Here is a 27330-nt window from a genome sequence, read left to right as displayed (position 1 = left end):
GCATTTACCTGGAGAATTATGTCTTTTCCTGTCCGCGTGATATTCACACTGTGTGGCTGCCCATTTGACATATTCCTGTGATCTACATTGATGTTGTATGGTTCTTTAGCATCTCCAAGTTTGTATCGAACCTGTAAACTTCCTACAGAATGAAGTAATAAATAATTGAGTTATTTTTATTTCATTCTTAGATTATTCCATTAAAAATCCTACTTTTAATTTTTTATACCCTTCACATTATAGAATATTATGTAAAGTTAACCTAAAGCATGCTGAACTCCTGGTGATTGCATTCATGCAGGGTTTTGGTTGCCTTGTAGTACCACTTGTACGGTCTAAAATTTCTAGAATTTTTCAATAGTCCTGGAAAGTTGTTTCGCCTCTGATTAGCAGGGCCAATCCTTCTTAGCTTCTGAAATCAAGCAAGATTGACATTGTACTATCACCGCTGGTTGTTATAATGAGTTGAAATCCAAGAGATAGTTTACATCCCACAGAGACAACTGTGTGAGAATTCAGCAGTAAATAAAGGGTAACTATGGGTCTCTCCTGGCTTCTTCTTGTCCTATATACAAAACATGCTCTCAAATATCACTTTTAAGTACCATCAATTTTTTTGCAGTATACTGGAGAGGTAAAATGGCAGGAAAAAAAGGACAAATTATTTACCAGCTGGATTCACTAGCACTGCCATGTAGTCCTGAGAATAAGCACTGATGTACAGCAGGATACAAGGAGCTTTGCTAGTGCTGAAGCTAAAACTGATTTCTTCTTTATTGAGACTGAGATCTGATACAAAGTTCTCTGATTCTTTGGAGCTCAAGAGAGTTCTGCTCCCTGAATCCTTCATATTATTTCCTACAGATGAAAAATTATACTGGAGCCACATTCCTTCTTCAAAAAAGGCTCCAACATCTGGTGGAAGAAGAAACAGAGAATACTAAGATAAAAAATGACATGTTTTGATAAGCATATGATATAGGTGCTGTTTTTAAAGACATGGGCAAATGTGATTCACAGCTTCATACATTATATTACAATGGATTGGTATATTTCTCTTTTCTTTCCTCTCATCATAAACCATTTTACCTGCAGATTATATCCTGGCTTAATATCTTGGTGAGTAAACAGACATTAAAAAGGTCCCCATTTTGTTAAAATAAATTAGCATCTCCATGTTTTATGTGGCTGGGATTATAATGTTCACACTTCCTGAATGACTTTCAATTTGTATATTTTTAAATTTATCTACCAATAGATGCATAATGCAAAAATATAAAGTTAGCGGTGGCCTTCAGTCTCTTTTAGAGATTCTAAAACAGGAGTGTCAAACTGCCGGCCCCTCAGGCCAGATGCATCATAGTGAAATTGCGCCCACCCATTGCCAGCAATGGAAAAAAAGTCACGATACATCGTGACACGTCAAATGACATTGCGAGTTTGACACCCCTGTTCTAACGATCCAGGCTTCTTCCAGGTTTCAGGCATCTAGCCAAAGTATGAATGAAAATTCCGGGTACTTAAAAAAAAAGTGTTACCTCAAAGAATGAGATGAAATTCTAATATTTTAAAGTTAAATATTAGGCAAGTACCTACAGTTGAGCCCTTGCTTTGAGTCTGAGCCCAAGCCTGATGCTTTCCTAAAGGCTCCAGTTGGCTTTACAAAGGTTACTATACCCTCTGCTTATCAATCATTGAAATCATTCGGCTATGTTTTAGTAAGGTTGAAAAGGGTAATGTTAAAAATGGGAGGATAAATGCTAAATAAAGACAGGGCTTTTTTTCTCATAGAATGCCCAGAACAGAGTTCCAGCACCTTTTTGGGATGGAATCTTGTAGGGTAGGCAAGGCGGGTTGTATGATGTGTGTGAGTTCCGGTACCTTTTTTTTTTTTTTTTTTTAGAAAAAAAGCACTGAGTAAAGATAATGTAAAAGGAGCAGTATACACATTTTAAGGGACTTCAGAATTCTAGCATGTTTTTATGTTTTATTCTATTTCAGAAAAAAAATATGTTAGAAGTATCTCTGGTGAGATCTGGTAAAACAACCAAATCAATTTTCAGAGTTGTCAGGTCCCTAACGAAATGTTGCCATTCCAAAGGGGAGGGGGAACACATACTATTGTGGACTGAGGATGTTCCTGCATTCTTTCTACTTTCACTTTGATGTATCTGCATGGGAATTAGGGAGGGAGGAAAACTCTCAGAGCTATCTGTTTTAATTCCTGCCAGCTACCAAGGAAGAAGCACCAGAGAACAGCCGGTTATCACCTTTTCAGCTTGAAGTTCTCAAAACATCTTCACGCTAGTGGATTGGGGCATTGGGGATGGGACTAGAAAAATGGGACTTTTAGTTTAACACTTTTGTGTGGGAACTTCAGATTCCACCTTTCTTCTCTGCAATCACTTTCACTCAGTAAAAGATCCTTTTTGAAACAATGCCTGTTTCAAGAGTCATGCTTTCCTGAGAGGATAGCTGAGGCAGGACCTTACAAAATCTCTCTGTGGTGAATTTATAGCTATCATTCTACAGCAGAAACAATAAAAATTATTCAAACTATTCAAATAGAAAGCAATCACATTCTTTCTTTCTTTCTTGCAATATCTAATTTGGCTACTTTATTAAAAATTAAAGTTTTATTTACAAGAGGGTACTATCAAACATGAGCCAAACCCAATCTTACTTTATGTTTCAATGGCATTCTGCCCCCAACATCAAACTTCTCAGATTACCAACTTGGTATTGATTGTACAGGCATTTTCTTAATACATTCAATATCCATAGGTTTATAAGTAGACCTCAAGGATTGCCCTAAATTCAGAGCAAAGATATTTGTCTCCCTGAAGACCATAGGATTAGTTAGGATTGCCAAAAATATTTAATTATCTATCTTGAAACTACATAATCTATTAATAATGTGATTGCTTTTATATATTAAAAATTAATAAAGTATAAGATAATGTTGAAATATTATAGAAAAAACATCTGCATTCTAGAATCTCCCTGTCTTTTCCCAAGAAACTCTTATGATCATCATAGGCTGCATTTATCTTTATACAAACCAATGAAAAGGAAAAGACTTTATGAGTAACTTCTAACCACATTTACTTTTCAGGATGGGCAGGAATAACTGCGGCAGCTTTTGAAGCTGCTAAGCAGCCTCAAAAAATCATATAGTTTTTTAAGTAATAAAGGATCAATCACAGTTTGTATTTCCAGCCATCTCAACAGTTAAAATATGTTTTTTAATTAAGGTTACTAAACAAATAAGGGGTTTCACAAAGAATGAGGAAAGTTGAAAAGAACTAGAATCTGGTGTAGCTTGTGTGGAAGCTGGAGAGAAGGAAGAGAAGAAAGATAACTAGTAAGCAAAGTGAGAATTGAGCAGTCCTGGCTTCTGAAGAGATACAGGATACAAGATCACTCAAGTTTACTAAAAAGAGATTAGGATAGAAGTGGCTATATAACAAGGAGAGCGAGAGCGCGAGTGAGCAAGAGAGAGAAGGGAAAGGAGGAAGAAGGAGAAGAGGTTCCAAATACTAGGTCAATCCACATGCTATGTCCATGTCATCTTCTACATGTCAAGATTCTTTCTTTGGGAGAAAGGGAAGACACTGAAACTTTCTTTGGGATGTATAAGTGGCGAAAAAGAAGGAGGTAAGTCTGGCACATGATCTCACTAGAAAACCTTGAGATCTTATTCTAGATTTTTGGAGAGTATGAGAATGTGAAAAAAAAGTGATTCTATGTAGATGGAGTATATAACTGACAACGATTCAGAGAATGCTCCCATGGTTCACAGGCCTGAGTTACAGAATTTTGATCTAGGTTTCTGAATTCATGATTCAAAAAACAACAAAATGGCAGAAAAACAAACAAACAAAAATGTTAGAAGAAATAACTTGCAAACAGATCTTGTAATTCTACAAGTTCAGCCACTGCTGAATTCAAGAGCACACTCTAATTCACAAAAGATGTAGAAGAAATAATTGAGCTTTATTTTGTATCCTGAACAGCCTTCTCTCCTTTGTGGAACTCATTGCTTAAAGAAAATACAGATAGTCTTCAACTTACAACCATAATGGAACCCACAATTTCTGTTACTAAGTGAGACAGTTTTAAGTGAATTTTGCCCCATTTTATGATCTTTCTTGCACAGTTGTTAAGTAAATCACTGCAGTTGTTAAGTTAGTTACAGGGTTATTAATAGAATCTGGTTTCCCCATTGACTTCACTTGTCAGACGGTCACAAAAGGTGATTACATGATCCCAAGACATTGCAACTATCATAAATATGAGTCAGTTGCCAAGCATCTGAATTTTAATGAAATGACCTTGAAGGTATTGCAACAATCATAAGTGTGAAAAACAGTCACTTTTTTCAGCGACATTGTAACTTCGGTCACTAAACAAATTGTTGTACTTCGAGGACTACCTGCAGTTAAGCGACCATTTTCTTGGATTTTGCTGTGTGTGTGTGTGGTGTGTGTGTGTGTGTGTGTGTGTGTGTGTGTGTGTGAGAGAGAGAGAGAGAGAGAGAGAGAGAATAAGAGCAGGGATGGGGAGACAGGAAAAAACCCCTGATCTGTGAAGTTTTTGATGAATTTGATTTGCTGCCAATATATCTTTTGTTTCTTTTTGGTTACACAATTTAGTTGCATTCTTAACTAAATGCATTGGATGTTCCATTTTCAACAAATTCAGTAAAGCTTAATTGCTCTCATTATATACATCAACTAAAGAATTCTTCTGAATCAAATTATAGGAAGGGATTAAGGAAATAATCCAGGTGAAATAAAATGTTATTTATTTCAATGGAAATTAAACATTTATTTTTCTGTATAGGGACCAAAAACTGCAATCATATCTATCTATCTATCTATATGTCATCTCTCTCTTTTTATAAAATTTGTTGGTCACCCATTTTACCATAAAGTAACTCTGAGCAGCTTACAGATATAAAAATATATCTACATTAATACCTGAATAAATTAAAACCAGAGATCAAGGACACGGGAGGGCAGGGACAGAATGGGAAAAGATGGGATGTTGCAGCTGGAATAATTGGGCTGATGAGACCTGCAGTATGCCACCTCTGCCAGCATGAATGGGATGAGCCAATCCCAGGGGACTGAGACAATTCTTCAAATAACCTTGACCCATGCCATGAAGGGCTTTAAAGGTGATCACAACACCTTGAATTTCACCCAGAAGTAGACCGGCAATCAACGCAACTCACAGAGCAGTGGTGTTACAGGGGCCATTCTTGAGGCACCCAAAACTGTCCATGCTGCCACACTCCGCACAGGTTGTAGCCTCTGAAAACTCTTCAAGGGTAGCCCCAAGTAGAGCGCATTACATTAGTCCAACCATGAGATGACTAGGGACTGAACAGCTGAGTGCAGGGAATCCTGATCCAGGAAAGGCAGCAACTGGTGCACAACACAAAGTTGTGCAAAGATTCTTCTAGCTGCAACTGCCACTTGCCCCTTAAGCAGGAGTTTCAAGTCTAGATGAACCCCCATTGCGAACTGGATCTATCTGGGGAATTGCCACCCCATCCAGAGAAAATTGATTGCAAAGATATTGCTTTTCTCAGCAATAGCTTTATATAAGCTTCATTGTTTAGTTGCATTAATCCATTTCAACAATTAAAGAAATAAATAGCTTATTTTTTACATATTTTAAAATTTTAAATATTTTTAATATTTTAATTTGTTTTTGTTTTTATCTATTTAATAAATAAAAAGCTTAAATAACTAAGATGACGGCAGCAGAGATGGTGGTTTCAGATCACAGGGAGACAAGACAAGAAGGAACTTAATTTAGTGACTTGTCTCTCTGTTATCTGAAACCACCATCTCAGCAGATGGAGAGGAGGAATAAAACTCAGGAAAATAGAAAAGGTAGACAGAAAAGGGAAAATAAGAAGTTTGGGGGGGGGAGGAAGAAAATATCAGCAAAGCAGCAGCACAGGAAGTGATCAGCTGCATGGCTGGTGGCTTCCTACCTTAGAGGAACCCACCAATTTCCATCCAGCCCAGCCTGACCCAAGCATCCCGCTCAGCACTTCCAGCTATCCAGAGATCCAGCCTGGCAGCTTGAGACTGAGGCTGCCCGGAGGCTATAGGAGAACAAAAGACCTAGCCCAGGAGCCCAGTTAAGTAGCCCAACACAGGAAAAGGGGCAGCTGAGGTCAGCAAACTGATAGCTGAGAAAAGAGGCGGCTGGAGGCAGTGCAGCAAACTGGTGGGTTAAGGTGGACTGTAGAGCATGGAAGACTGGAGGCTGGGAGCAGTGTGGCTGGGAGCCAGCAGTTGGAGGCAGCGCATCTATAGGAGGCATGGCAGACCAGCAGTGTGGTGGCTGGAAGCAGGCAATCAAGGGCAGCGAGGGTGATGGCAGTTTGAAGGATCAGCATGCCTGGAGGGAGTAGACCATTGTGGCAGGAGGTAGGCGATCAGGGGCAGTGAGGGCAGTGGCGGAGCAAAGGGCCAGTTCGCCCAAAGGCAACAGAACATCACAGCCAGAGACACACTGAGGACCCAGCAATCCATCAGTCCCAAATACTCAGGCAGGCAAGAGCAAGAAGGCAGGGAGGGACTAGGACCTTGGCAGTGGCAGTGGCAGTGGCAAGCAATAAGGAGGAGAGGCAAGGCAGGGAAGAAAGGGACTGTTGAAGGAAAAATCTTCACCTGGGTCCAGTCCAAGTTGGGAATAAGCAAAATGGAGACTGCTTTAGAAAGAAGGTTGTAGTTTATTGAAGAGAAGAGCCAGACAGAAAGATGGCTCAGGGAAAACTGACCACATGTAGCAGGAGTGGTGGGTTTTTTAAATACCTTCTGGGGCTCTTGAGGTTGTTTCCTGTTCCTGTTTGAGGCTTTGTATTTCCTGTGTAATGTACTTTGACCTGAGTCTGAGTGTGTCCTTTTGGTATTGGTGGGTTAATCCTATTATGTTTCCTGTCCTTAGAACTTGGGTGGGAATATGTAGATTTTAGGGGTCTTTGTCTTCTTAATTTCTTCAGTTTCTAGCTGGAAGGTGCAAACCTTTCTGAAAGGATAATTGAATTTGCATTTCTAAAAGCTGGCCTCTGCTGGCTGATTTCTGGGGGCTGGTTTCTGTCTTTTTTAAGATCTTCTCCATTATTCCTTTGAGGAATATATTCTGCCTTTTTAAATATTTCCTCAAATATTTCTTTCTCTGGATTCTTCCCACAGGACAAATATGGAACAGAAGAAGGTAGGGAGGAAGCAGGGAAGATAGGAACATTTTTTTAAAAATCAAGGCAGGAAATTGAGGGCTAAGAGCAAAGTATCTCCTAAAAAGAGATTTCCTAAAAAGAAAATCTTCAAAGCATAAAGTTGAGAGCTAAGAACAAAGCATTTCCTAAAAAGTAGCCTGAGAATTCAACACTCTTTGTGGGGAAAAAGCAACCCTTCCTTTGTTAAGCAGCCCCATCCCAGTAACAAAACAAACATAGTCATGAAAACAGAAACTGACACTATTGTGATTTGTAAAATATGTTCCATGTATATAGATGCCCATGGAAGATTCAAGCTACATATGTACCAAAAGTAAACTAGTTGAATTACTGGAAGAAAAAGTAAAGGATCTAGAAGCAATTCTAATCACTCTGAAATTAAACCTACAAAATGAGAAACTCCAAACTGAGCAAGAAGATTATATCCAAACTGAACATAATAAGCAACAAACAACTTCTAAAAGAAATACATGAATATATACATGAATATATGAATATATGAATCTTTAGACGAAGACAGATGGAAATATGTAAGTCATAGAAAAAAAAAACAGCAACCAAAAACAATGCCCCTGCTACTGTCTAATCCAGTCCACTCCAGTGCAGCCCCACTGGAGTCAATTTCATAGCATCCCTGTGAAATACAGCATGCAGACACCTAGAAAAAAGACATCATCAAATGTACCTAGAAAAGAGGTATCATCAAGTATCCTTAGAAAAGAAGTATTGTCAGAGCCCTTCAAATGTATCTGGCTTAACCCCTTCCTCTTTTCCCTCTCTTGCTTTTGCCTATGTATTTTCAGGGCTTGCCATACTATGGGGTGAGGGAGCTTGCAGGGGAATTGTTATTTGCTTTGCTCTGCTTTATATGAGATGTCCTCCCTCTGGGTGAAAGGAATGCGACCTGAAAAATATCTGCCTTATCTCCAGACAACGGAGCCTGGGACCGTTGGGAAACGAAACCAAGAGAGACCTGAGAAGCCCGCTGAATCTCCAGCTTCTCATAACATGGTGGCACCTGTGGATTGGGTGGAATTGACACATTTAGGTGGGTGGGGAGTTGTAAAATGCCTTTTTGATGTAATCCTTTGTGAGCCAAATCTCTCTTGCCATCAGTAACTCAATAAAAAGTTTCTTTTGAGACAATGCCTGTTTCAAGAGTTCTGTTTTTTTGGGTGATCTAGTTGAGGCAGGTCCTTACATAAAGCAAGGTCTGCAGTAAAGCCCAACCCAGAGAGGCATCTGCCCTACCAAGGGGGACCGTGCACAGCATGTCTCTGCATGGTAGCGAAATGGGAGACATTGGAACTGAAGATTGCAGTGAGGCAGCCATTTGGATTTATCCCAGAAAAGGCACCTCTACCTGGGTGGAGGAAGCCACTGCCCTAGAAGAAACCTCAAGACCGAGATGATCACTTGGGGTTGGGAGAAAAGAGGACTGGAAGGAAAGATCCCAGAAAGTGACCCTCACCCAAGGAGGGGGAAAAAGGACTCGCAAGAAAAAGACGGGACTGCTGTCTGATGAGAAAGATCTGGACTGCAGTCGGACCCAATGGAAGTGATCCTGAAGCGAGTCATGCATTACATGGTGGAAACTTTTGAGGACCTAAAAGTCAAGTCCTTGAGCTGCCCAGAGAAGGGGAAAGAGTTAACCAAGGAGACTGGGAGCGGAGAAGGTGAAGTAGTGATAGCGGAGATGGAAGCGGGGGCCACAGGTGCCACAGAGAAGGTGGAGACAACTCCAGCTGTGCGACAGTGAGCAACCCCCCCAGAGAGCTCAGACCCCATGACCCCCAGAGAGAGGACTCCCCCAAGGAACACGTCCTTACCTACATGCAAGTGTATGGGAGGTCTCTGCCCAACGCCGCTGCCCACATCCGGGTCATCACCCTAGCTCTGGAAGGAACTGCTGCCTGGTGGATGATCACCCGGTACAACTGCAACACTTTGGAATTTTAATTGTTTCATGACCGCACTGAGATGTCATTTTGAAGATTGCCTAGCAGACTGAAAAGCCAGGGATTGGATCAAGACCGTAAAGCAGGGGCATTGTCTGGTAGCTGAATATACAGAGGAATTTTGAGATTTTGCTTGTCGCCTGAACTGGCCCGAAGATATCCTGATAAGCTGTTTCCAGGACGGGCTGAATGATGACTTGTACAATGCCTGTGTGGTGCATGGGGCACCTGCTCATCTCTACAAATGGTGTCTCCTGGCTGAAGAAATGGAAATCGATCAGACTCAGAACCTGTACTGTCCAGTAAAACAAGGGAGATGAAGCCAGCCCAAGAGAAAGGGAGAATCCGGCAGAGCCTCTGCAACCCAACCGTGTTTTACCACCTGCTTCAAGTGCGGCAAGGAAGGGCATTGTGCCATGGACTGCCATAGCAAGACCTCTGTCAGAAAGTCAGATTGCACCTCTGGGTGGAAACTGAGCAGCAAATCTACCCAGCTCTTGAAAGATACTGTCTTGAAGTCTTTGGGGGTCATGGAGCTTCCCCGAACCCCAAAAGCAGTGGGTAGAGCTCCAACTCTACCGGACGATGAGTTGGGAATGATCCATTGGTAAGTGGGCCGACTGACCCCATAACCATGCCCATAGAACTGACAGTCCTGGTTATGGGCAGGAAAATAGCCCTAACTGCTCTGCTGGATTCGGGTTGCACATGATGCTTAATAAGTCCCAACTTAGTTGGGAAGTTGGAGTCTCCCCTAAAAAAACTCAAGACCCCATCACATTTTGCCAGCTTGATGGGTCCATAGCCAGAGGCATCCTGGCCAGTTTTGTAACCGAGCCCCTGGGACTAACCATGGGAAACCACTCAGAGACTTTAGCATTCATTGTGGCTCCCAGCATGGAATGGCTCCTGGTACTGAGGCTAACTTGGTTAAAGAAATGGACACCCCCTAATTGACTGGAGAGAAGGCCAGCTAAGGTTGCCCAGGAGGAGGGCGCCTCCCCCGGGATTGCTTGGAGATGAGATGGTGGGTCCAAAGCAGGAATCTGCCTCCACGCTGAGTGAGCATGAGCTTCAGAGCATCCCGAAAGAGTACCGAGACCTAGCTGAGGTTTTCAGTGAGAAGAGATCAGCTGAGCTCCCCCCTCACCAACCTATGGCCCGCACCTATTGAGATCGTCCTCTGGGCTAAGTTGTCAAAGCCCAAGCTGTATTCGATGACCCCTAGGGAATTAGATGAGCTCCACAGGTTCGTTGACAAGAACTTAGCCTGGGGTTTCATCCAGACTGCCAGATCCTAGGGGGCAGCTCCTGTCCTATGCAGGGAAAAAAAGGATGGGTCTCTTCACCTTTGCATGGATTATAGATGTTTGAACACGGTATCAATGGAAAATGTGTACCCCTTGCCTCTCATGAGGGACATCTTAGCCCACCTGGTGAAAGGGAGATTTTTTTCTAAACTAGACCTGTGAAAAGCCTATTATCACATTAGGATTAAAGAGGGAGACAAATGGAAGACTGCTTTCAATTGCCTTTAGGTTGCTTCCAGTTCAGGGTGCTCCCTTTTGGGCTACAGGGAGCCTGTACTGTATTTATGCAACTGATCAATGAGGTCCTCCATGAGCACCTGTATAAGGGGGTTCTGGTGTATTTGGGTGGCATCCTGATCTACATCAAGACTAAGGCAAAACATGTGAAATTGATCTGGGCAGTCTTGGAAAAACTCCGAGCTGCTAAGCTGTACACTAAGCTTTCAAAATGTGAATTCCATAAGGACAGAATTGACCCTCTGGGCTATCACGTTTCTCATGAGGGGGTAGAGATGGAACCAGAAAAGGTGCGGGCTGTCATGGAATGGATTCCTCCCTGCACCAGAAAGCAACTGCAGAGCTTTCTGGGGTTTGTTAACTTTTACAGGCAATTTATCCCCACATTTGCTCAGATTCCACTCCCTGTCACAAACTTAATAAAAACTAAGAGATGGAGTAAACCAAAGCCTGGCCGGCCATTAAAATGGACTGCTGAGTGTCAAGCAGCATTTGAGAATCTTAAGAGACTTTTTTCTACAGAACCGGTACTGAAACACCCAGACCTAGAAAGGCCATTTATGATTCAGGCAGATGCTAGTGATGTGGCAGTGGGAGTGGTGTTACTGTAGAAAAATCAGCAGGGCCAGTTATAGCCCTGCACTTACACATCTAAAAAGTTGTCGGAGACTGAACAATGGTGGGCTGCTTGGGAAAAAGAAGCACACATGGGCCATTTTAATCTGGAGGCATTTCTTAGAAGGAAGCACAGTTCCTGTCCAGATTTGGACTGATCATAAGAACCTGGAAACTTTGAAACCCCCAGGAGGTGGTCTCCTAAACAAGTATGCTGGGCCCAGCATTTCCATCATTTTAATTTCTCCTTCCATTACATGCCTGGAGGGAAGAACGTCCTAGCAGACACTTTGTCACAAATGCCACAATATAATAGTGTAAAGGCAGAGGTGGTTAAACCTCTACTTTCACCACAGCAATTGGTCGCCCCAAATATGACAAGAGGGCAGACAAAAAAAAACCCCTCCCTTAGACAATGTGGTGATCGTGGAGTTCAGGAAGACCTTGGAGATAGATGAGTGTTCAACAGTCATAAAAATCTCTCTTCAGTGCAAGATGGGTTAGCTTGGGTTGGAAGGAAGTTGTATGTACCTGCAAATCAGAGACTGAGAATCATGCAGGCCTGTCATGATTCCAAGATGGCCAGACACTTTCTGTTCATAAAGACTCTCCACCTGCTCAAAGGGCAATTTTGATGGGCTTCCTTGAAAAAGGACATTGACAGTTATGTGGCTAGCTGCCCTACTTGTGCTGCTGCTAAATGTAGGCAGGGAAAAATGCCTGGCCTCCTGCAGCTGATAATGAGTCCTTCAGCACCCTGGAGAGAGATCTCTATGAATTTTATAGTTGAGCTGCCTGAAAGCGCAGGAAACACTGTCATTTGGGTGATCACCGACTTGTTTTCTAAACAAGCCCACTTTATCCCATATCAGAAGATCCCAACTGCAAAGACTTTGGCTAAGCTGTTTGTGTAACATGTCTATCGCCTCCATGGGGCCCTAAAACATATAATATCGGATGGGAGTGTTCAATTCACCTCTAAGTTCTGGAAAGACTTTTTGGACTTTTTGGGTTCAGTTCAGGGTCATCTAGTCATCATCCTCAAACAAATGGGGGACAAAATGAATGAACTCAGTTCTAGAACAATACCTTATTAATTATCAGCAGGACAATTGCACTGATTTGTTGCCATTTGCTGAAGTGGCTTACAACAATGCAATACACTCCAGTACTGGGTTCATTCCTTTCCAAGTGGCAAATGGCCAGAGTTTCCTTCCTGTGCCTGAATTACCAGCCAATGAACCTGCTATTCCTTCTCTAAAGTGCAGAATATCTGGCCAGTAGTTAGGAAAGCCCTGGATGAGGCTATGGAAGCTTATCAGGTGCAGGCTGACCAGAAAAGAATGGAACCTAAACCTTTCCATGTCGGAGATGAAATTTATCTCTCCACAAGATTCTTACAATCATTGCAGCCATCAAAGAAGTTGGGCCCAAAATTTTTTGGTCAGTCAGTCGAGATGGAAACCCAAACAGCCTTGCAGCATTCTGGCAGAACTCGCAACCCACCGGTCTACCTCAAAGACTATGTGCATCAAGTGTACAAGAAATCGCTTTATCCAGGGGGAAGGGGTGTTATGTATTGATATCAAGAGTTAATGTGTTTTGATTCAAAGTGTCTCCAACTGTTTTGGAGGGAAAGTTAAGTTTAAGTTTGAGTGGGAAAACAGCTTATGATTTGATTGGTCGTTGCCTAGAGGCGACAAGTATAAATAGCTGTCATTCTGTCGGTTAATCTCAGTTCTGTTTCTGCTGCAATAAATCGTGTTGTATTAGACTGGTCTGGTTATTGCCTCCAAAAAACCCACTACACAATAGTAGAACTGTATTGTATTCTTTCAGAAACACTCTTTTTTTTTAAAAAAAAATAGCAATTCAAAGCAATTATTTCCCAATTTTATCTTTCTTTATGTTTCTAGAGTAGAATAGAGTAGAGTGGAGTGGAATCATAGGCTTGAGGGGACCTTGGCAATCTTCTAGTCCAAGGCAAAAGACTTTATACCATCCCAGACAAATAGTGTTCAATATTTTCTCCAGTAATGGAGCACCCATAACTGATTAATTATTCTCACTGTCAGGAAATTTCTTCTAGTTCCAGGTTTGATCTCTGTTTGACATGCTTTCCACCATTGCTTTCTCTCTATATCAATGATTGCATCTCAAAGAATGCCTCTGTTAAAGTACTGGTTTGTAGATGATATAAAAGTCATTGGTCTCATTCAGGGCTTTTTTTGTCATAGAACACCGAGAACGGAGTTCCGGCACCTTTTTGGGATGGAACCTTGTGGGGTAGGCAAGGCGGTTTGTATGACATGTGTGAGTTCCGGCACCTTTTTTTTATTTATTACAAAAAAAGCACTGGTCTCATTCAAGATGATTATGAGTCTGTATACAGACAGGAGGTTGAACAACTGGCCCTATGATGCAGCCAGAAGAATCTGGAGCTGAACACACTTAAAATTGCACAGTTGTGTGTTCTCTCCATTACTCTTTTCTCTCTATACCAATGACTGCATCTTGAAGGATCCCTCTGTTAAAGTTCTGAAGTATGCAGATGATACAACAGTCATTAGTCCCATTTGAGATCATGATGAGTCTGCAAACAGCTGGAGAGGTTGAAAAACAGGCCCTATGGTGCAGCCAGAACAATCTGGAGCTGAACACATTTAAAACTGTAGAGATATTAGTGGACTTTAGGAGAGCCTTCATATTCTACCAACTCTTACAATATTAGACAAACTGTATCAACAGTAGAGACTCCCCCCATCTGACAGAGCAGTTATGCAGGATCACAAAAGGGATGTTGGAGACCTCTAGGCCTATGAAGGCCTACCTGAAAGGCCCGGCAGCCCAACGACCCAACCTGGCCCAACAAAGCAGAGACTGGTGCAGCAAACCAGGTGACATAGCGCACCGGCAGCTCAAGCAGTGGAGAAGAGGCAGCCAGCAGCAATGCAAAGCTACTGACTGGTGAGGTGGCTGGGGGCAGCACAGAGGTGGTGGTCAGTGGCAACGCGAAGCTATGGATGGTGAGGCAGCTGGAGGCAGCACAGATGGAGTGACAGATGGAGGCAGTTGGTGGCAAGGCCCAGTGAAGCAAACCCGATTACTAAACCTGCTCACCAGAAATGGCTGGAGGCAACTGGGGGCAGCTAGAAAGACTGGCTGAGCACAGAAAGGCAGTCAAAACCAAGGCAGAGATAAATAAGGAGCAAATTAAGAAAAGGAAGGATAGTGAAGAATTTTTAAGCAGAGTTCAGAAAGCTAAAAGCAAATTCCTTGTGGAGGAGAAAGCAGCCCTTCCCTTCATTAAATAGTTCTTTTCCAAAACCCAAGGGCATACCACTACATACTTATCTAAACAAATACCAAGGCAGAAAAAGAAACATAATCAGGCAAAAAAAGCACAGAAAAAATAGGCATAACTACCCAGAACAGAGAAGCTAGAAACAAGGCAAACAGCAAAGCACATCCACCAACCAAAAAGAGGGATTTTCAAACAACATACTCATGGAACAGATGACTGACACTATTGTGGTATGCAATAAACGTTCCATGTATGTGCTCATGCCCAAAGAACACTCAAACTACACATGCATTAGATGTAAACTATGTGAACTGCTACAGGAAAAGATAAGGAACCTAGAGGCAACTCTAGCCAAACCCCAATGTACAAAAGAAAGTTCTACCCAAACAGAACCAATTAATGAACAAATAACTCCCAGAGGATTTGACCGTACTGATAAATCCTTAGAAGAAGACAAATGGAGGTATGTCACTCACAGAAGGAAACACAATACTCAAAGAAAAAAGCAACATACAACTAACAAACCCCTTCTGCCCAATCCAACCCAACCAGAAGCAGCCCCACTAAAACTGAGCAATCGATTTCTCCCCCTAGATGGAAACATGCAGACCCACAACCTTCCCCTAAAAAAAAAACCATGCAGACACCTAGCAAGTAAACAACTTCAAATATCCCTAAAAAAGTCACCTCAAACATGCCTAAAAAAGTCACATCAACAAACACACCACAGATAAACAGAAAAGCACCCCAGACTTCACCCCCCCCCCAAAAAAAGAAGGTGAGTGTTGGTAATAGGAGATTCTATCCTCAAAGGAACAGAATCATCCATCTGCAGACCAGACATACAATCCAGGGAGGTATGTTGTCTCCCAGGAGCAAAAATCAAAGATGTAATTAGGCCTACAGATTACTACCTCTTCCTTCTCCTCCACATTGGGACAAATGACACAACAAAGAACCTGAGTACAATAGTGAGCGACTACAAACAACTAGGCAACAAAGTTAAGAAGCACAAGTAGTGTTCTCATCAGTACTCCCAACGAAAGGCCAACACCCAAAGAATTCTAGAAATAAACCACTGGCTAAACATTTGGTGTCACCAAGAAAATTTTGGTTTCCTGGATCATGGACTGTATTTCCTTCATGAAGGATTCTTGGCAAGGAATGGGCTGCACAAACAGGGAAAAATGTACTGGCCCAACTCATCAGGAGGGCTTTAAACTAAAATTGAAGGGGGAGGGTGACCAATCTTCAGAATCTCTAGAACCCAAAACCAATCATAAATCTGAAGAAAACAAATCAAACAATGAGGTGGGCAGAGATGAAAAAAAGAGAAAAACTCAAAACAACATTCAGAAAGTGCAGGAAACATACCCATACACAGGCATAAAAGCTTTAAATGCTTATATACAAATGCTCAAAGCTTGGGGAACAAAGAGGGCAAACTAGAAGCAATAGTACACAAGGGTAGGAATGACATAGTTGGCATTACAGAAACCTGGAGGGATGAAACCCAGGAATGGAATGGACTGATGGATGGATACAAATTGTTCAAAAGAAACAGGTCTACAAAAAGAGGAGGGGGAGTTGCACTATATATAAGAGAACACTACCTATTTACAGAAACGCACATGATCAAAGATAAAATCTCTCCAGAATGTATATAGATCAATATAAAAGAGAAAAAAGTGACATTACCATAGGTGTATATTACAGACCACCCAACCAATCAGAAGAAATAGATGAACTCTTTGCCAACCAGTTAACAAATGTATGTAGGAAGTATACCACAATAGTAATGGGAGACTTCAACTATCCAGATATCAACTGGGAGACAAACTCTGCAGTGAGCGAGAGATCAAACAGATTCCTAACCAACCTAGCTGACAACTTTGTCATCCAAAAGGTAGAGGAAGGAACTAGATGTAAAGCCATACTGGACTTAATTCTAACTAATAGAGAAGAAGTGATAGAGGGAGTTGAAATTGCCGGAATCTTGGGTGAAAGTGACCACGTTGTACTGGAATTTAATATAACGCAAACACTAGCAACAGAAAACAATCCAACCAGTGTCTTGAACTTTAAAAGGGCTGAATTTAACAAACTCAGAGAGAACCTAGGAAAGATTCCATGGATAAAAATCCTAAAGTGGAAAACAACCCAAAAAGCATGGGAAACTCTCAAAAATGAGATCATAAAAGCCCATATAAGCACAATACCACTGAAAAAGAAAAACAAGAAATTCAAGAAGAAACCAGCATGGCTGCACAAAGATCTCTCTGACAAAGACAAAAAGGACAAATACAAAAAATGGAAAGAGGGGCACATAACTAAGGCCGATTATCAGCAGACAGCCAGAACATGTAAAGATGAAGTCACGAAAGCAAAGGCTCAGAATGAACAAAGACTTGCAACAGAAATCATGGATAATAAAAAAAAGTTTTTCCAATATATTAACAACAAGAAAAAAGTCAAGGAAACTGTAGGCCCACTAAAGAGAGAAGATGGCAAGGAAATAACAGGCAACAGGGAGAAAGCAGAGCTGCTTAACTCATACTTTACATCAGTCTTTACACAAAAAGAAATCATAGCCCAACATACCAAAAAAAACCCATTGCAAAAGACAAATTAATAACAAAAATTAAAATAAGCAAGAAAATGATAAGAGAACATCTATCCGACCTTGATGAATATAAATCACAGGGGCCTGACAGATTATATCCCAGAGTTCTGAAGGAGCTGGCAGATGTTATTGCAGAACCACTGCACCACATCATTCAAAAATCCTGGAGCACAGGGGAAGTACCTGAGGATTGGAAAAGGGCTGATGTGGTGCCTGAGTTTCCCTATTTTCTTACCACCTGTTTGATTAGTGCACTTGGTGGGGCACTCACTATTAAAAGCTTGATTTTGCTTGACAGCAAGGTTGATATTCTTATCTGCACACACGTCTATGTTACATGCACTGATAATCCTATAATTTTTAGATTGTCAGGGAAAGGAATGTTCTGTATCAATTAACTCACTGTCCCCGTTGTTCAGTTTAAATATTTCTCCAGAAAATCTGTGAATTTATTGCAAAGTAACTCAGTTTCTTTCTTTGATGGATGCAAACCATCTCTTTTGTACATTTTTTCATTGGACCAGTGGCAGACATCATGACTAATATAACCAAAGCCTTCCCCTTTATGCCACTCTTTTAGCCACTTATTAAATTCTAATGTATGCTGGCCTTTTCCATTTTGTTCCTTATACACTGGTAAAATCTCTGAAAAAGTAAGCCTACAGCCTATCCTGCTAAGTTCCTGCCCCAAGCTCTGGAAATCCTTCTGCACAGAGAGTACATCTTTTTGGGACAGATCATTGGTGCCAAGATGTACAATAGCATCCACATCACAGCCCTTGCTGGCATTCTTGACTATCTTAAAAATATGCTTCTTGTCCCTACTGGCGGAAGACACCTGACCTCTTTCAAAACCTCTGTATCCTTTCCTAAATTTACACCCCTTATAATTGAATCATCAACCAGAAGGTGGCTTCTCTTTTTGGATGCCTTGCTCTTCTTGCATGACTGATATGTAATACCTGATTCACACTTTCCCCTGTCCAAAACAAGTTCTTCATCTCGGACCACGACCCCATGCTTATTTGAGTTATCATCATCACAACTACCTTGACCTGTCTCCTTAGTGTCCCCATTAAGGTCAGCAAGAGCACTGAATCTGTTATGGAGGGATACAGCAAAAGCTTTGTGTTTATAGTTCACAGCTCTCATCCTGCCAGATCCCACGGTTGCCCATACTGCCCTTCTCCTGCAGGATCTTTGTGGTAGAGGGGGCTGATAGTGTGGCAGCTCAATGGAGCAGAAGGGCTGAATTGGACACCTAATTTCTGCCTGAAGAGCACAGATAACAGACCTTAGATAAGTAATCTGTCCTTGTAGACTAATGATTTATTTACAGATAGGACAGTATCCAAGTTTGAAAAGAGTACTGCGAAAGACATCTGCAAAACATGTGTTGCACTGAACTAAGCCAGACATTCTGAAATAAAATGAAATCACAATCTCAGACGCACTTGCCCTGAAATTACTACTACTATTTTAGATTTTTAGTGATATGATTTGTGTGCTGTTAGGCGCACGGGCTTCTACCTTTCTCTTCTGCACTCACAGCTAGCAGCTCTTCCCAGCAGCTTCTAGGACAGAAGTGTCAAATTTACAACATCACGTGACCTGTTGTGGCTTTTTTTCCATTGCCAGCAATGGGGTGGGCGCAGATTTGGCATGACGCATCCAGCCCGCGGGCCAGCAGTTTGATACCCCTGCTCTAGGAAGTAAGTTCAAGTGCAATGGAGATCCAACCAGCAGCTCAGCTACCTTTCTCCTCTGCGTATTTCCTAAGTTTCTCTAAGTACAAAATAATAGGTTTTTCTTTCACATGTTAATTTTTCTGATTGCTAAATTCTCTCTCTCCTTCCCCCATTTGTATTTTCATGGTGATAGATTCAAGTATATATTTTCCATATATCTTTCCATGTAAATTTGTGAATTTAAAAAGGTGATTCTGCAGATAATAGCAAGCCATATTTCCTATACACCAATTAGGAAAAGTTATGAGCGTGCTTTGTTTTGAAGTGTTTTAAGATTTAATAGATGGAAAACAGTAACATTTTTGCATTATTCTTGGAAATAGTACAATGATCATGCATTCTTATTGTCAGTGACTCAGGAATAATCATATTTCAGCTCCATTTATTTTTCAGACGGTATGTCTAATTAACATTATGAGCTGTTTACCTTTACTGCAGAAAGGACCATCATAAGCTGTCTGGGAGCAGTCGCATGAGTATCCATTATATTTTTCAACACATTTGCCATGATTTTTGCAATGTATTCCATAGCTCGTGCAATGGCCAGAACAACCAGGTTTCACACCTGGGGTAACTTTTGCTCTCTCTTCTAAATCCAGAGTCAATCCATTCATTCTTAAAGAGCGAATGCAACCCAAAAATCCTTTCTGTTCACCTGCGGCACCTGAAGAACATAAATTAAAAATAAACAGAATGAACAGAAAATTACCACTTAATGAAAAATGAAGAATAGTTTCAGCTGAAATCCAGAAGCCAAATAAAGCCTTGTAGATAGATTCTTGTTCATTCTCACTTACCCTCCCGGAGATATCAGAATATGGGTGGAAGGCTATCTATTTCAATAGGTCTAATTGAGATTCTATTAAATTTTGGAGTGAGAAAACAGATTTGCCCTCTTCAAAATTGCCTTTCTAAATGTGCAAACATAGGAGAGCACATTAACCTGAGAGAGAGATTATTTTTTTTTTTGCTAAATAGTGACTGGGTAATTTTCTAGGCCTTAAAATAAGTCTAGAAAAAGAAATAGGCAGTATAGAACTCAAATTAAATTAATTAAATGCAGCAATATTAAAAAATAACAGTTGCAATTAATATCAGATCTGCCCCAGCTGGTCCCTCAGGAAAGTAACACTCTTGAATCCATTGAGTTGAATCAAAATAACTTTTATTGAGAGAAACTGGATGAAGTAAAGTCAGCTTGAATCTGAAGATCCTGCACAAACCAGGATCTTTTGGTTTCCCAATCCCAACCCCACTGACCAGTCCACCAGCAGCCAAGGTAGTGCCAAGATGATGTTTGAGAATGCTGAGGTGCTAGGCAGATAACAGTTCACAGTCAGGGCATGACAGCCTTGGAACCTGGTGAAAACTGGCTGGGAAGGAGTCCATCCAGTCTCCAAAGATAACCTCCCTCCCTAATTCTCAAGCAAACAGCAGAAGCAAAATGTTCCAAGCATGGCACCCCCCTCCCCCTTAGCACAATGGCAGGACACCAGAATACAAATGGTGGACCTGACATGCTGTCCCCCTGAACAGCAATGTTAGTCCTACAGCACAAAACACAATAAAGAAGGTAAAAAAGGGGTTAGAGTTAATAGCTTACTTAGGTTTATTGGGATATTGATTATGAAACTGTTTAAGGAGCCTAGTGGCTTTAACATGGTATTGATCAACCCATTCATTTTGGGAATCAGGAAAATCTTTTCATGTAACTAAATATTAAACCTTATCCTGATTTCTGCGTGAATCTAAAATGTCCTTAATTGCAAGTGTTGTTCCCCGTCTATCATTAAAGGCTCAGGCGGTGATGGCAATTCAAGTCTAAGGTATGTATGTGGGAGGTAATCTTGGTCTTTTGCAAACTGCAATGGAAAACTGGGTGAATATGTTGAAGAGATTTGGGCAAATCTAGTTCCAGCATTACTGGGTTAATAATGCACTTGATGGGAAAGGGACCTACATATTTAGGTCCTAACTTCTTTGGTGTTTACAGAGATTGCAGGTATTGGGTGAATAGGTAAATGTGATCATCGACATTAAAGGTTATTGGTTCCATGCACCTTTTGTCAGCTTGCTTTTTATATGTTTTCCTAGCATCTGTAAGGGATTTCCTCACAACTGGCCAAGTATTTCTTAATTGGGAGACTCATTCTTGTAAAGAAGGCACAGGGGGATCATTCAAACGTAGCTCAGGCATGGGAGTGAAGTCTTGTCCCATAGCCACCTTGAAAGGGTGAATTGAGTTATTGTATGCTGCCTCTGCAGATGGCAAAAGGTTCGTCTAGTTGTCCTATTAATAATTAATGTAGCACCTGAGATATTTTTCCAATACAGAGTTTGTGCATACGCACCTCCCATTAGTTCGGATGTGGTGACTGGAGCTAAGACCTTGATCAGTCCCCAGAAGGTTTAGGAATGTTTGCCAGAACTTGGAAGTGAATTGCACCCTGCTATTGGAGATTATGCATTGTGGGACTCTGTGCAGTTGGCTGACATGTTGCACAAAAAGCTTGGCTAGCGCATGTGCTGAGGGAATTTTTTGGCATGGGACAAAGTGTACCTGCTTGGAAAACAAATCAGTTATAATCCATATAATCATATTCCCTGAACTTTCTGGGAGTTCTACTATAAAATCCATGAAGATTTCTGTCCATAGTGCCATTGGCTCAGCCAACGGCTAGAGGAGCCGTGGGGTTTTTCCTTGCTGCTGCTTGGCAGAGGCACAAATCAGGCAACTTGCCACATAATTTTCAATGTCCTTCTTTAAGGACAGCCCCAAAACTGTCTTTTAATTAAATATAAAGTTTTCACAAAACCATAATGCCTAGCAGTTTCTTAATCCCAGGAGATAACACAAAGTAAATCAGTTGAAGTACTGTGCCCATCGGACTTGCTTGAGTGACAGCCTCTGTGAGGTTTTCAATGCCTCTAGATTTTTGTGGTCAGTCCACACCTCAAAAGGCATTTTGCTTTCTTCAAGGAAGTGCCTCCATGTTAAGAGTGCCCAGAGCATGGCCTAAGCCTCCTTTTCCCAGACCGCCCATCTCCATTCAGTCTCTGACAGTATAAAGCACAGGGCTGTGGGTTCTCTTGTTTGTTTCATTGCAATAGTATTGCCCCTACAGCCACATCGCTAGCATCTATCTGAATGATAAATAGGGCGTTTGGATCTGGGTGTTTGACGACAGGTTCGGCTGCAAATAAGTGTTTAAATTTCTTGAACGCTGCCTGGCACTCCATAGTCCATTTTAGAAGTTGGCTAGGCTTGGGCTTGTCTTCCCCTTTTTGTCTTTAAAAGATAGGTGATGGGGAGAGTGATCTGGACAAAAGATGGGATAAATTGGCGGCAAAAATTGGTGAAACCTAGCAACCTTTGCAATTGCTTTCTGGTGCATGGTAGGGCCCAATCCAATATTGCTTGGGCCTTTTGGGGGTCCATCTCGACTCCTTCATGCAATAGGTGGTAACCTAAATAGTCTATTTCACCCCTTTGTATAGGTGCTCATGCAGCACCTTATTAATTAGCTGCATAAAGATGGCCAGAGCACCCTGGAGGCCAAAAGGGAGGACTGGAAACATCCTAATGGACAATTAAAAGCAGTTTTCCATTCATCCCCTTCTTTGATCCTCACATGATAATAAGCCTCCCGTAGGTCCAACTTAGTAAAAATCTTGCCCTTTGCCAAGTGGGCTAGCATATCCTTCATTAAGACAAGGGGATAATTTTTTCCATGCAAACTCCATTTAACCCTCTACAGTCCGCACACAGGCAAAGCGATCCATCTTTTTTCCCCCTGAAATAAAATGGGGACCTGAGGTTGCAGTGGTTGGATAAATTCACTGGTGAGGGTTTTATCAATGAAGGAACACAATTCCTCTAATTCCCTTGGGGTCATCGAATAGAGTTTTGGCTTAGGTAGTTTAGCCCCCCTGTAAAATCTCTATAGCAAAGGGTGAGGTGAGATGGGAGCTCTTCCAACCCCTTTTCACTGAACTCCTCTCTCAAATCCCAGCGTTCTTTAGAGATAGAGCCAAGGTCTCTTTCCTGCTCTTGCACTGTGGCCCCTGCCTTGTGGCCTGCTGGATTAGTTTCCTGAATTTGTCCTGGGCCATGTGCTGGCAGGCTTGTCAGATTTTCAGCAGCTTCTTCCTCCAATTTACATAAATGTTCCACTTCTTGAGCCAGGACCAAGGGGCACTCCATTCTGGGAGCCACTATAAAGCTTAGAATCTTGGTATGCTCTCACCAGCCGCATTTCTAAAGACCATCTAGCTGGCAGAACACCATGGAACCTTCAGCTGTTTTAACTGTATCCCCAATCATTCCAGTAGGGCTGGGTTAACCAAGCATCAGGTACAACCTGAGTCCAGGAGGGCTGGTAGGTTGGCTTTTAGCTGTGACAGCTAGATAATTAGCTCTATGGGGGATCATTGCCAGGGTCATCAGGCTACTTACCAAGGGAATGTCATTGGTGTCAGTGTCACCCAGACCCTGGCCCTCGATTGGCAGGATCAGAGTTCCCTTTCGGGAGATGGGATGAATTCAACAACCTCTACTCTTTCAATGCCATTTCTTGGGATCATTGTGGAGGTTTAGCAACTTTCCCTATAGGACTAGGGATGGTCTTCTTGGTGGGTCACAGCTCTTGCACTCTGTTGCACAGTGCCCCTCCTGACTGCATTTGAAGCAAGCTGTCTCTCACACCAAAGTGATGCTCCGCATCTTAGCACCGTCACTAGGTATTTTGTGGCCATACCCCTGCATGTAGGTCAGGACATGGGCCAAGAAGAACCCCAGTTGTTGAAGATCCCCATCAAATTTCACTCTGAGGGTTGGGGTATTCTGACTCTTCCCCCTGGCTGGGGCAGCTCTGATCACCTTGCAGTTCAGGGGACTCGCAGGAGTCTTCTCCAGCACTATAGTTCAAAGGCCTCAATTCTTTTGCACTCAGCCTTTCTTATGGTCCAACTTTCACAGCCATACATTGCAAATGGGAAAACCATGGCCTTGACTATACGTACTTTTGTTGGCAGGGTGATGTCTCTGCTTTTTAGTATGCTGTCTAGATTTGCCATAGCTTTCCTCCCCAGGAGCAAGCGTCTTTTAATTTCTTGGCTGCAGTCCCCATCTGTGGTGATCTTGGAGCCCAGGAAGATAAAATCTGTCACTACCTCCATTTCTTCCCCATCTATTTGTCAGGAATTGAGAGGGCCGGATGCCATGATCTTGGTTTTCTTAATATTGAGTTTCAAGGCAACTTTTGCACTCTCCTTCTTCACCCGCATCAAGAGACTCTTTAGTTCCTCTTCACTTTCTGCCATTAGAGTGGCATCATCTGCATATCTTAGGTTGTTGATATTTCTTCTGGCAATCTTAATTCCAACTTTTGATTCATCTAGCGCTGCCTTTCTCATGATGTGCTCTGCATATAAGTTAAATAGGCAGGGCGACAGAATACAGCCAATTTTGAATCAATCAGTGGTTCTGTGTCCAGTTCTCACTGTTGCATATAGGTTTCTCAAGAGACAAATAAGATGGTCTGGTACTCCCATCTCTTTAAGAACTTGCCACAATTTGTTGTGATCCACACAATCAAAGGCTTTAGCATAGTCAATGAAGCAGAAGTAGATGTTTTTCTGGAACTCCCTAGCTTTCTCCATGATCCAGCGTATGTTGGCAATTTGATCTCTAGTTCCTCTGCCTCTTCGAAATCCTGCCTGTACTTCTGGAAGTTCTTTTTTTTTATTATTATTAAAAGTTTTATGAAGATTACAGTATGAACCCCCATACCCACCCAAAAACCCCTCCCTCCCCCTTCCCCGCTTCCCAGAGCTGAACACAGGGTTACAAATATAATAATCAAAATCTATCTAGCATTAACCAACTATTAAAATAACCAAGTCCATAATGCGCTTTAACTCCCCTTTAAGACAAATTTAAACAAATTAAAATTAAACACAATAATAAACATATTCATAACCTAAATAGTAAACAATACCATACTAATATTAATAATAATAATATCATCTAATTAAAACTAACAAAAATTCCATTAAAATAAACTATTAATAATAACAATACTCATAACTCAAATGAAACTTTTTAGTCCCATATTTATTCTGAATATAATCTATCCATCTTCTCCAGACCGAGATGTATCTTTCTTGTGATTGATCCTTCAAATAAGCGGAAATTTTAGCCATTTCTGCTAAATTTGACACTTTAAGCGTCCATTCTTCTATAGTGGGCAAAGAGTCCTTCTTCCAAAATTGGGCTACCAATAACCTTGCAGCTGTTGTAAGATTCAACATCAAATTCATTTCTTTAACATCCAAATCTTCCATAATGCCTAAAAAATAACTACAGTGTAAACTTTATCTTTTTCTTAAAAATATTTTGAATATTCCACCAAATCTTAATCCAAAATGCTTTTATATCCCTACATGTCCACCAAATATGAAAATAAGTTGCATCTAAACTTCCACATCTCCAACATTTGGGCTGTAAATTAGGATACATACAGGACAGTTTTTGAGGATCCAAATGCCACCTATAAAACATATTATAAAAATTTTCTCTTAAATTTTCAGCTTGAGTAAATTTTACATTTCTAACCCAAATTATCTCCCATATTTCCAATGAAATTGATTCTTGAATATTTTGAGCCCATTTTACCATACGATCTTTAACTAATTCCGTTTCAGAGTCCAATTCTATCAAAACATTATAAATTCTCTTTAAGGGGGGTCGAGTTTGATCTTTAATCTGTTTTATCAAAGTCACATCCTGCAAAGTAATACCAACTTTTTGATCTAAGCTCCACCTCATTAACAACTGATTATAATAAAACCAAGAATATACAATATTTTCTTCCTGCAAATCTGCTAAGGATTTAATTTGCCAATCCTTTCCTACCAGACTAAGTAATTCCTTATAAGAAATTCTATCCAAATTAACCCCTCAAGATACCCCCTCTATCGTCTGTCCTGGAATCGCCCAAATGGGAATTTTGTAATTTAATCTATAATAATATTTCTTCCAAACTCGTAACAAAGCACTTCTTAGAATATGGGCTTTAAAAACTTGATCTACTTTCTTATTATAAATTAAATATGCATGCCAACCAAATAATAGATCCCATCCCTCAAGGGAAAGTATATTTCTATTTGTTAAATTAAGCCAATCACTAATCCATGTTAAAGCCACCGCATCATAATACAGTTTTAAGTTCGGCGCTTTAAGACCTCCTCTTTCCTGTGCGTCTTGTATAATCTTAAACTTAACTCTTGGTTTCTTCCCCGCCCATATAAACTTGTTAATCCCCTTCTGCCATTCTTCCAAATTAGCATCTTTTTTCAAAATAGGTATCATTTGAAACAAAAAAAGAAACTTTGGAAGAATATTCATTTTCACTGCTGAGATTCTCCCCACAGAGATAACTGTAATTTTTTCCAATCATTTAATTCCTTTTGCACTTTTACCCATAATGTCTCATAATTATTTTTATACAATTTAGCATTAGAAGCTGTAATATAAACTCCCAAGTATTTTACCTTTCTCACTATTTCGAAACCTGTCAACTTAACTAATATATCTTTATCCTTCATAGACATATTTTTCAGTAATATTTTAGTCTTATTATTATTTACCTTAAAACCAGAAACTTTCCCATACTGAACTATAATTTCCACCAAGTCCTTTACCGAGCCTATCGGTTGGGTTAGTGTCAGCACCAAGTCATCAGCAAAAGCCCTTAACCTATAATCATTCTTATTTACATTTATTCCCTTTATTATAGGTGATTCCCGAATTTTAATTAATAAAATCTCCATTGTTAAAACAAATAGCAATGGAGATAGTGGACATCCCTGCCTTGTACCCTTTTCAATTTTAAATGCCTCTGTTAACCCCCCGTTAACTATGACTTGTGCCGATTGTTGTTGGTAAATAGTCCTAAGAGCAAACAAAAAAAATTTCCCCAAAATTCATTTTCTCTATGACTTGCAATAAAAACCGCCAGTCTAATTGGTCGAACGCTTTTTCAGCATCCAAAAATATAAAAGCCACAGGAATTTGATTATTCTTATCCAAATATTCAATTAAATTAACAATTTGTCTTACATTATACTTCATATATCTTCCAGTTATAAATCCAGATTGATCACTATGAATCAATTGCCTCAAAACTTGCATTAATCTATTTGCCAATATTTTTGAAAAAATCTTGTAGTCTATATTCAATAAAGATATAGGTCTATAATTCTTGGGCT

The 27330-nt window shown here is 40.8% G+C and overlaps 1 protein-coding gene across 1 annotated transcript in view; it reads right to left on the bottom strand.

Moving 5' to 3' along the window:
* The window catches only part of LOC107294448 (contactin-associated protein-like 2), a gene marked incomplete at its 3' end in the record, with an annotated part of 224190 nt that overhangs the window by 45973 nt on the left and 150887 nt on the right, over positions 1 to 27330 (bottom strand). Inside the window, exons 5-7 of the mRNA XM_015823679.1 lie at positions 19487 to 19723; positions 670 to 915; positions 9 to 142 (exon numbers count right to left, since the gene is read on the bottom strand). Of these exons, the coding sequence (XP_015679165.1) occupies positions 9 to 142; positions 670 to 915; positions 19487 to 19723 (617 nt within the window). The remainder of the gene's footprint in view (positions 1 to 8; positions 143 to 669; positions 916 to 19486; positions 19724 to 27330) is intronic.

This window comes from Protobothrops mucrosquamatus, unplaced genomic scaffold (genome assembly GCF_001527695.2).
Source record: "Protobothrops mucrosquamatus isolate PMUCROS unplaced genomic scaffold, P.Mucros_1.0 scaffold1946, whole genome shotgun sequence".
Classification (NCBI taxonomy): domain Eukaryota; kingdom Metazoa; phylum Chordata; class Lepidosauria; order Squamata; family Viperidae; genus Protobothrops; species Protobothrops mucrosquamatus.
This window is presented reverse-complemented; position numbering and strand designations above follow the sequence as displayed.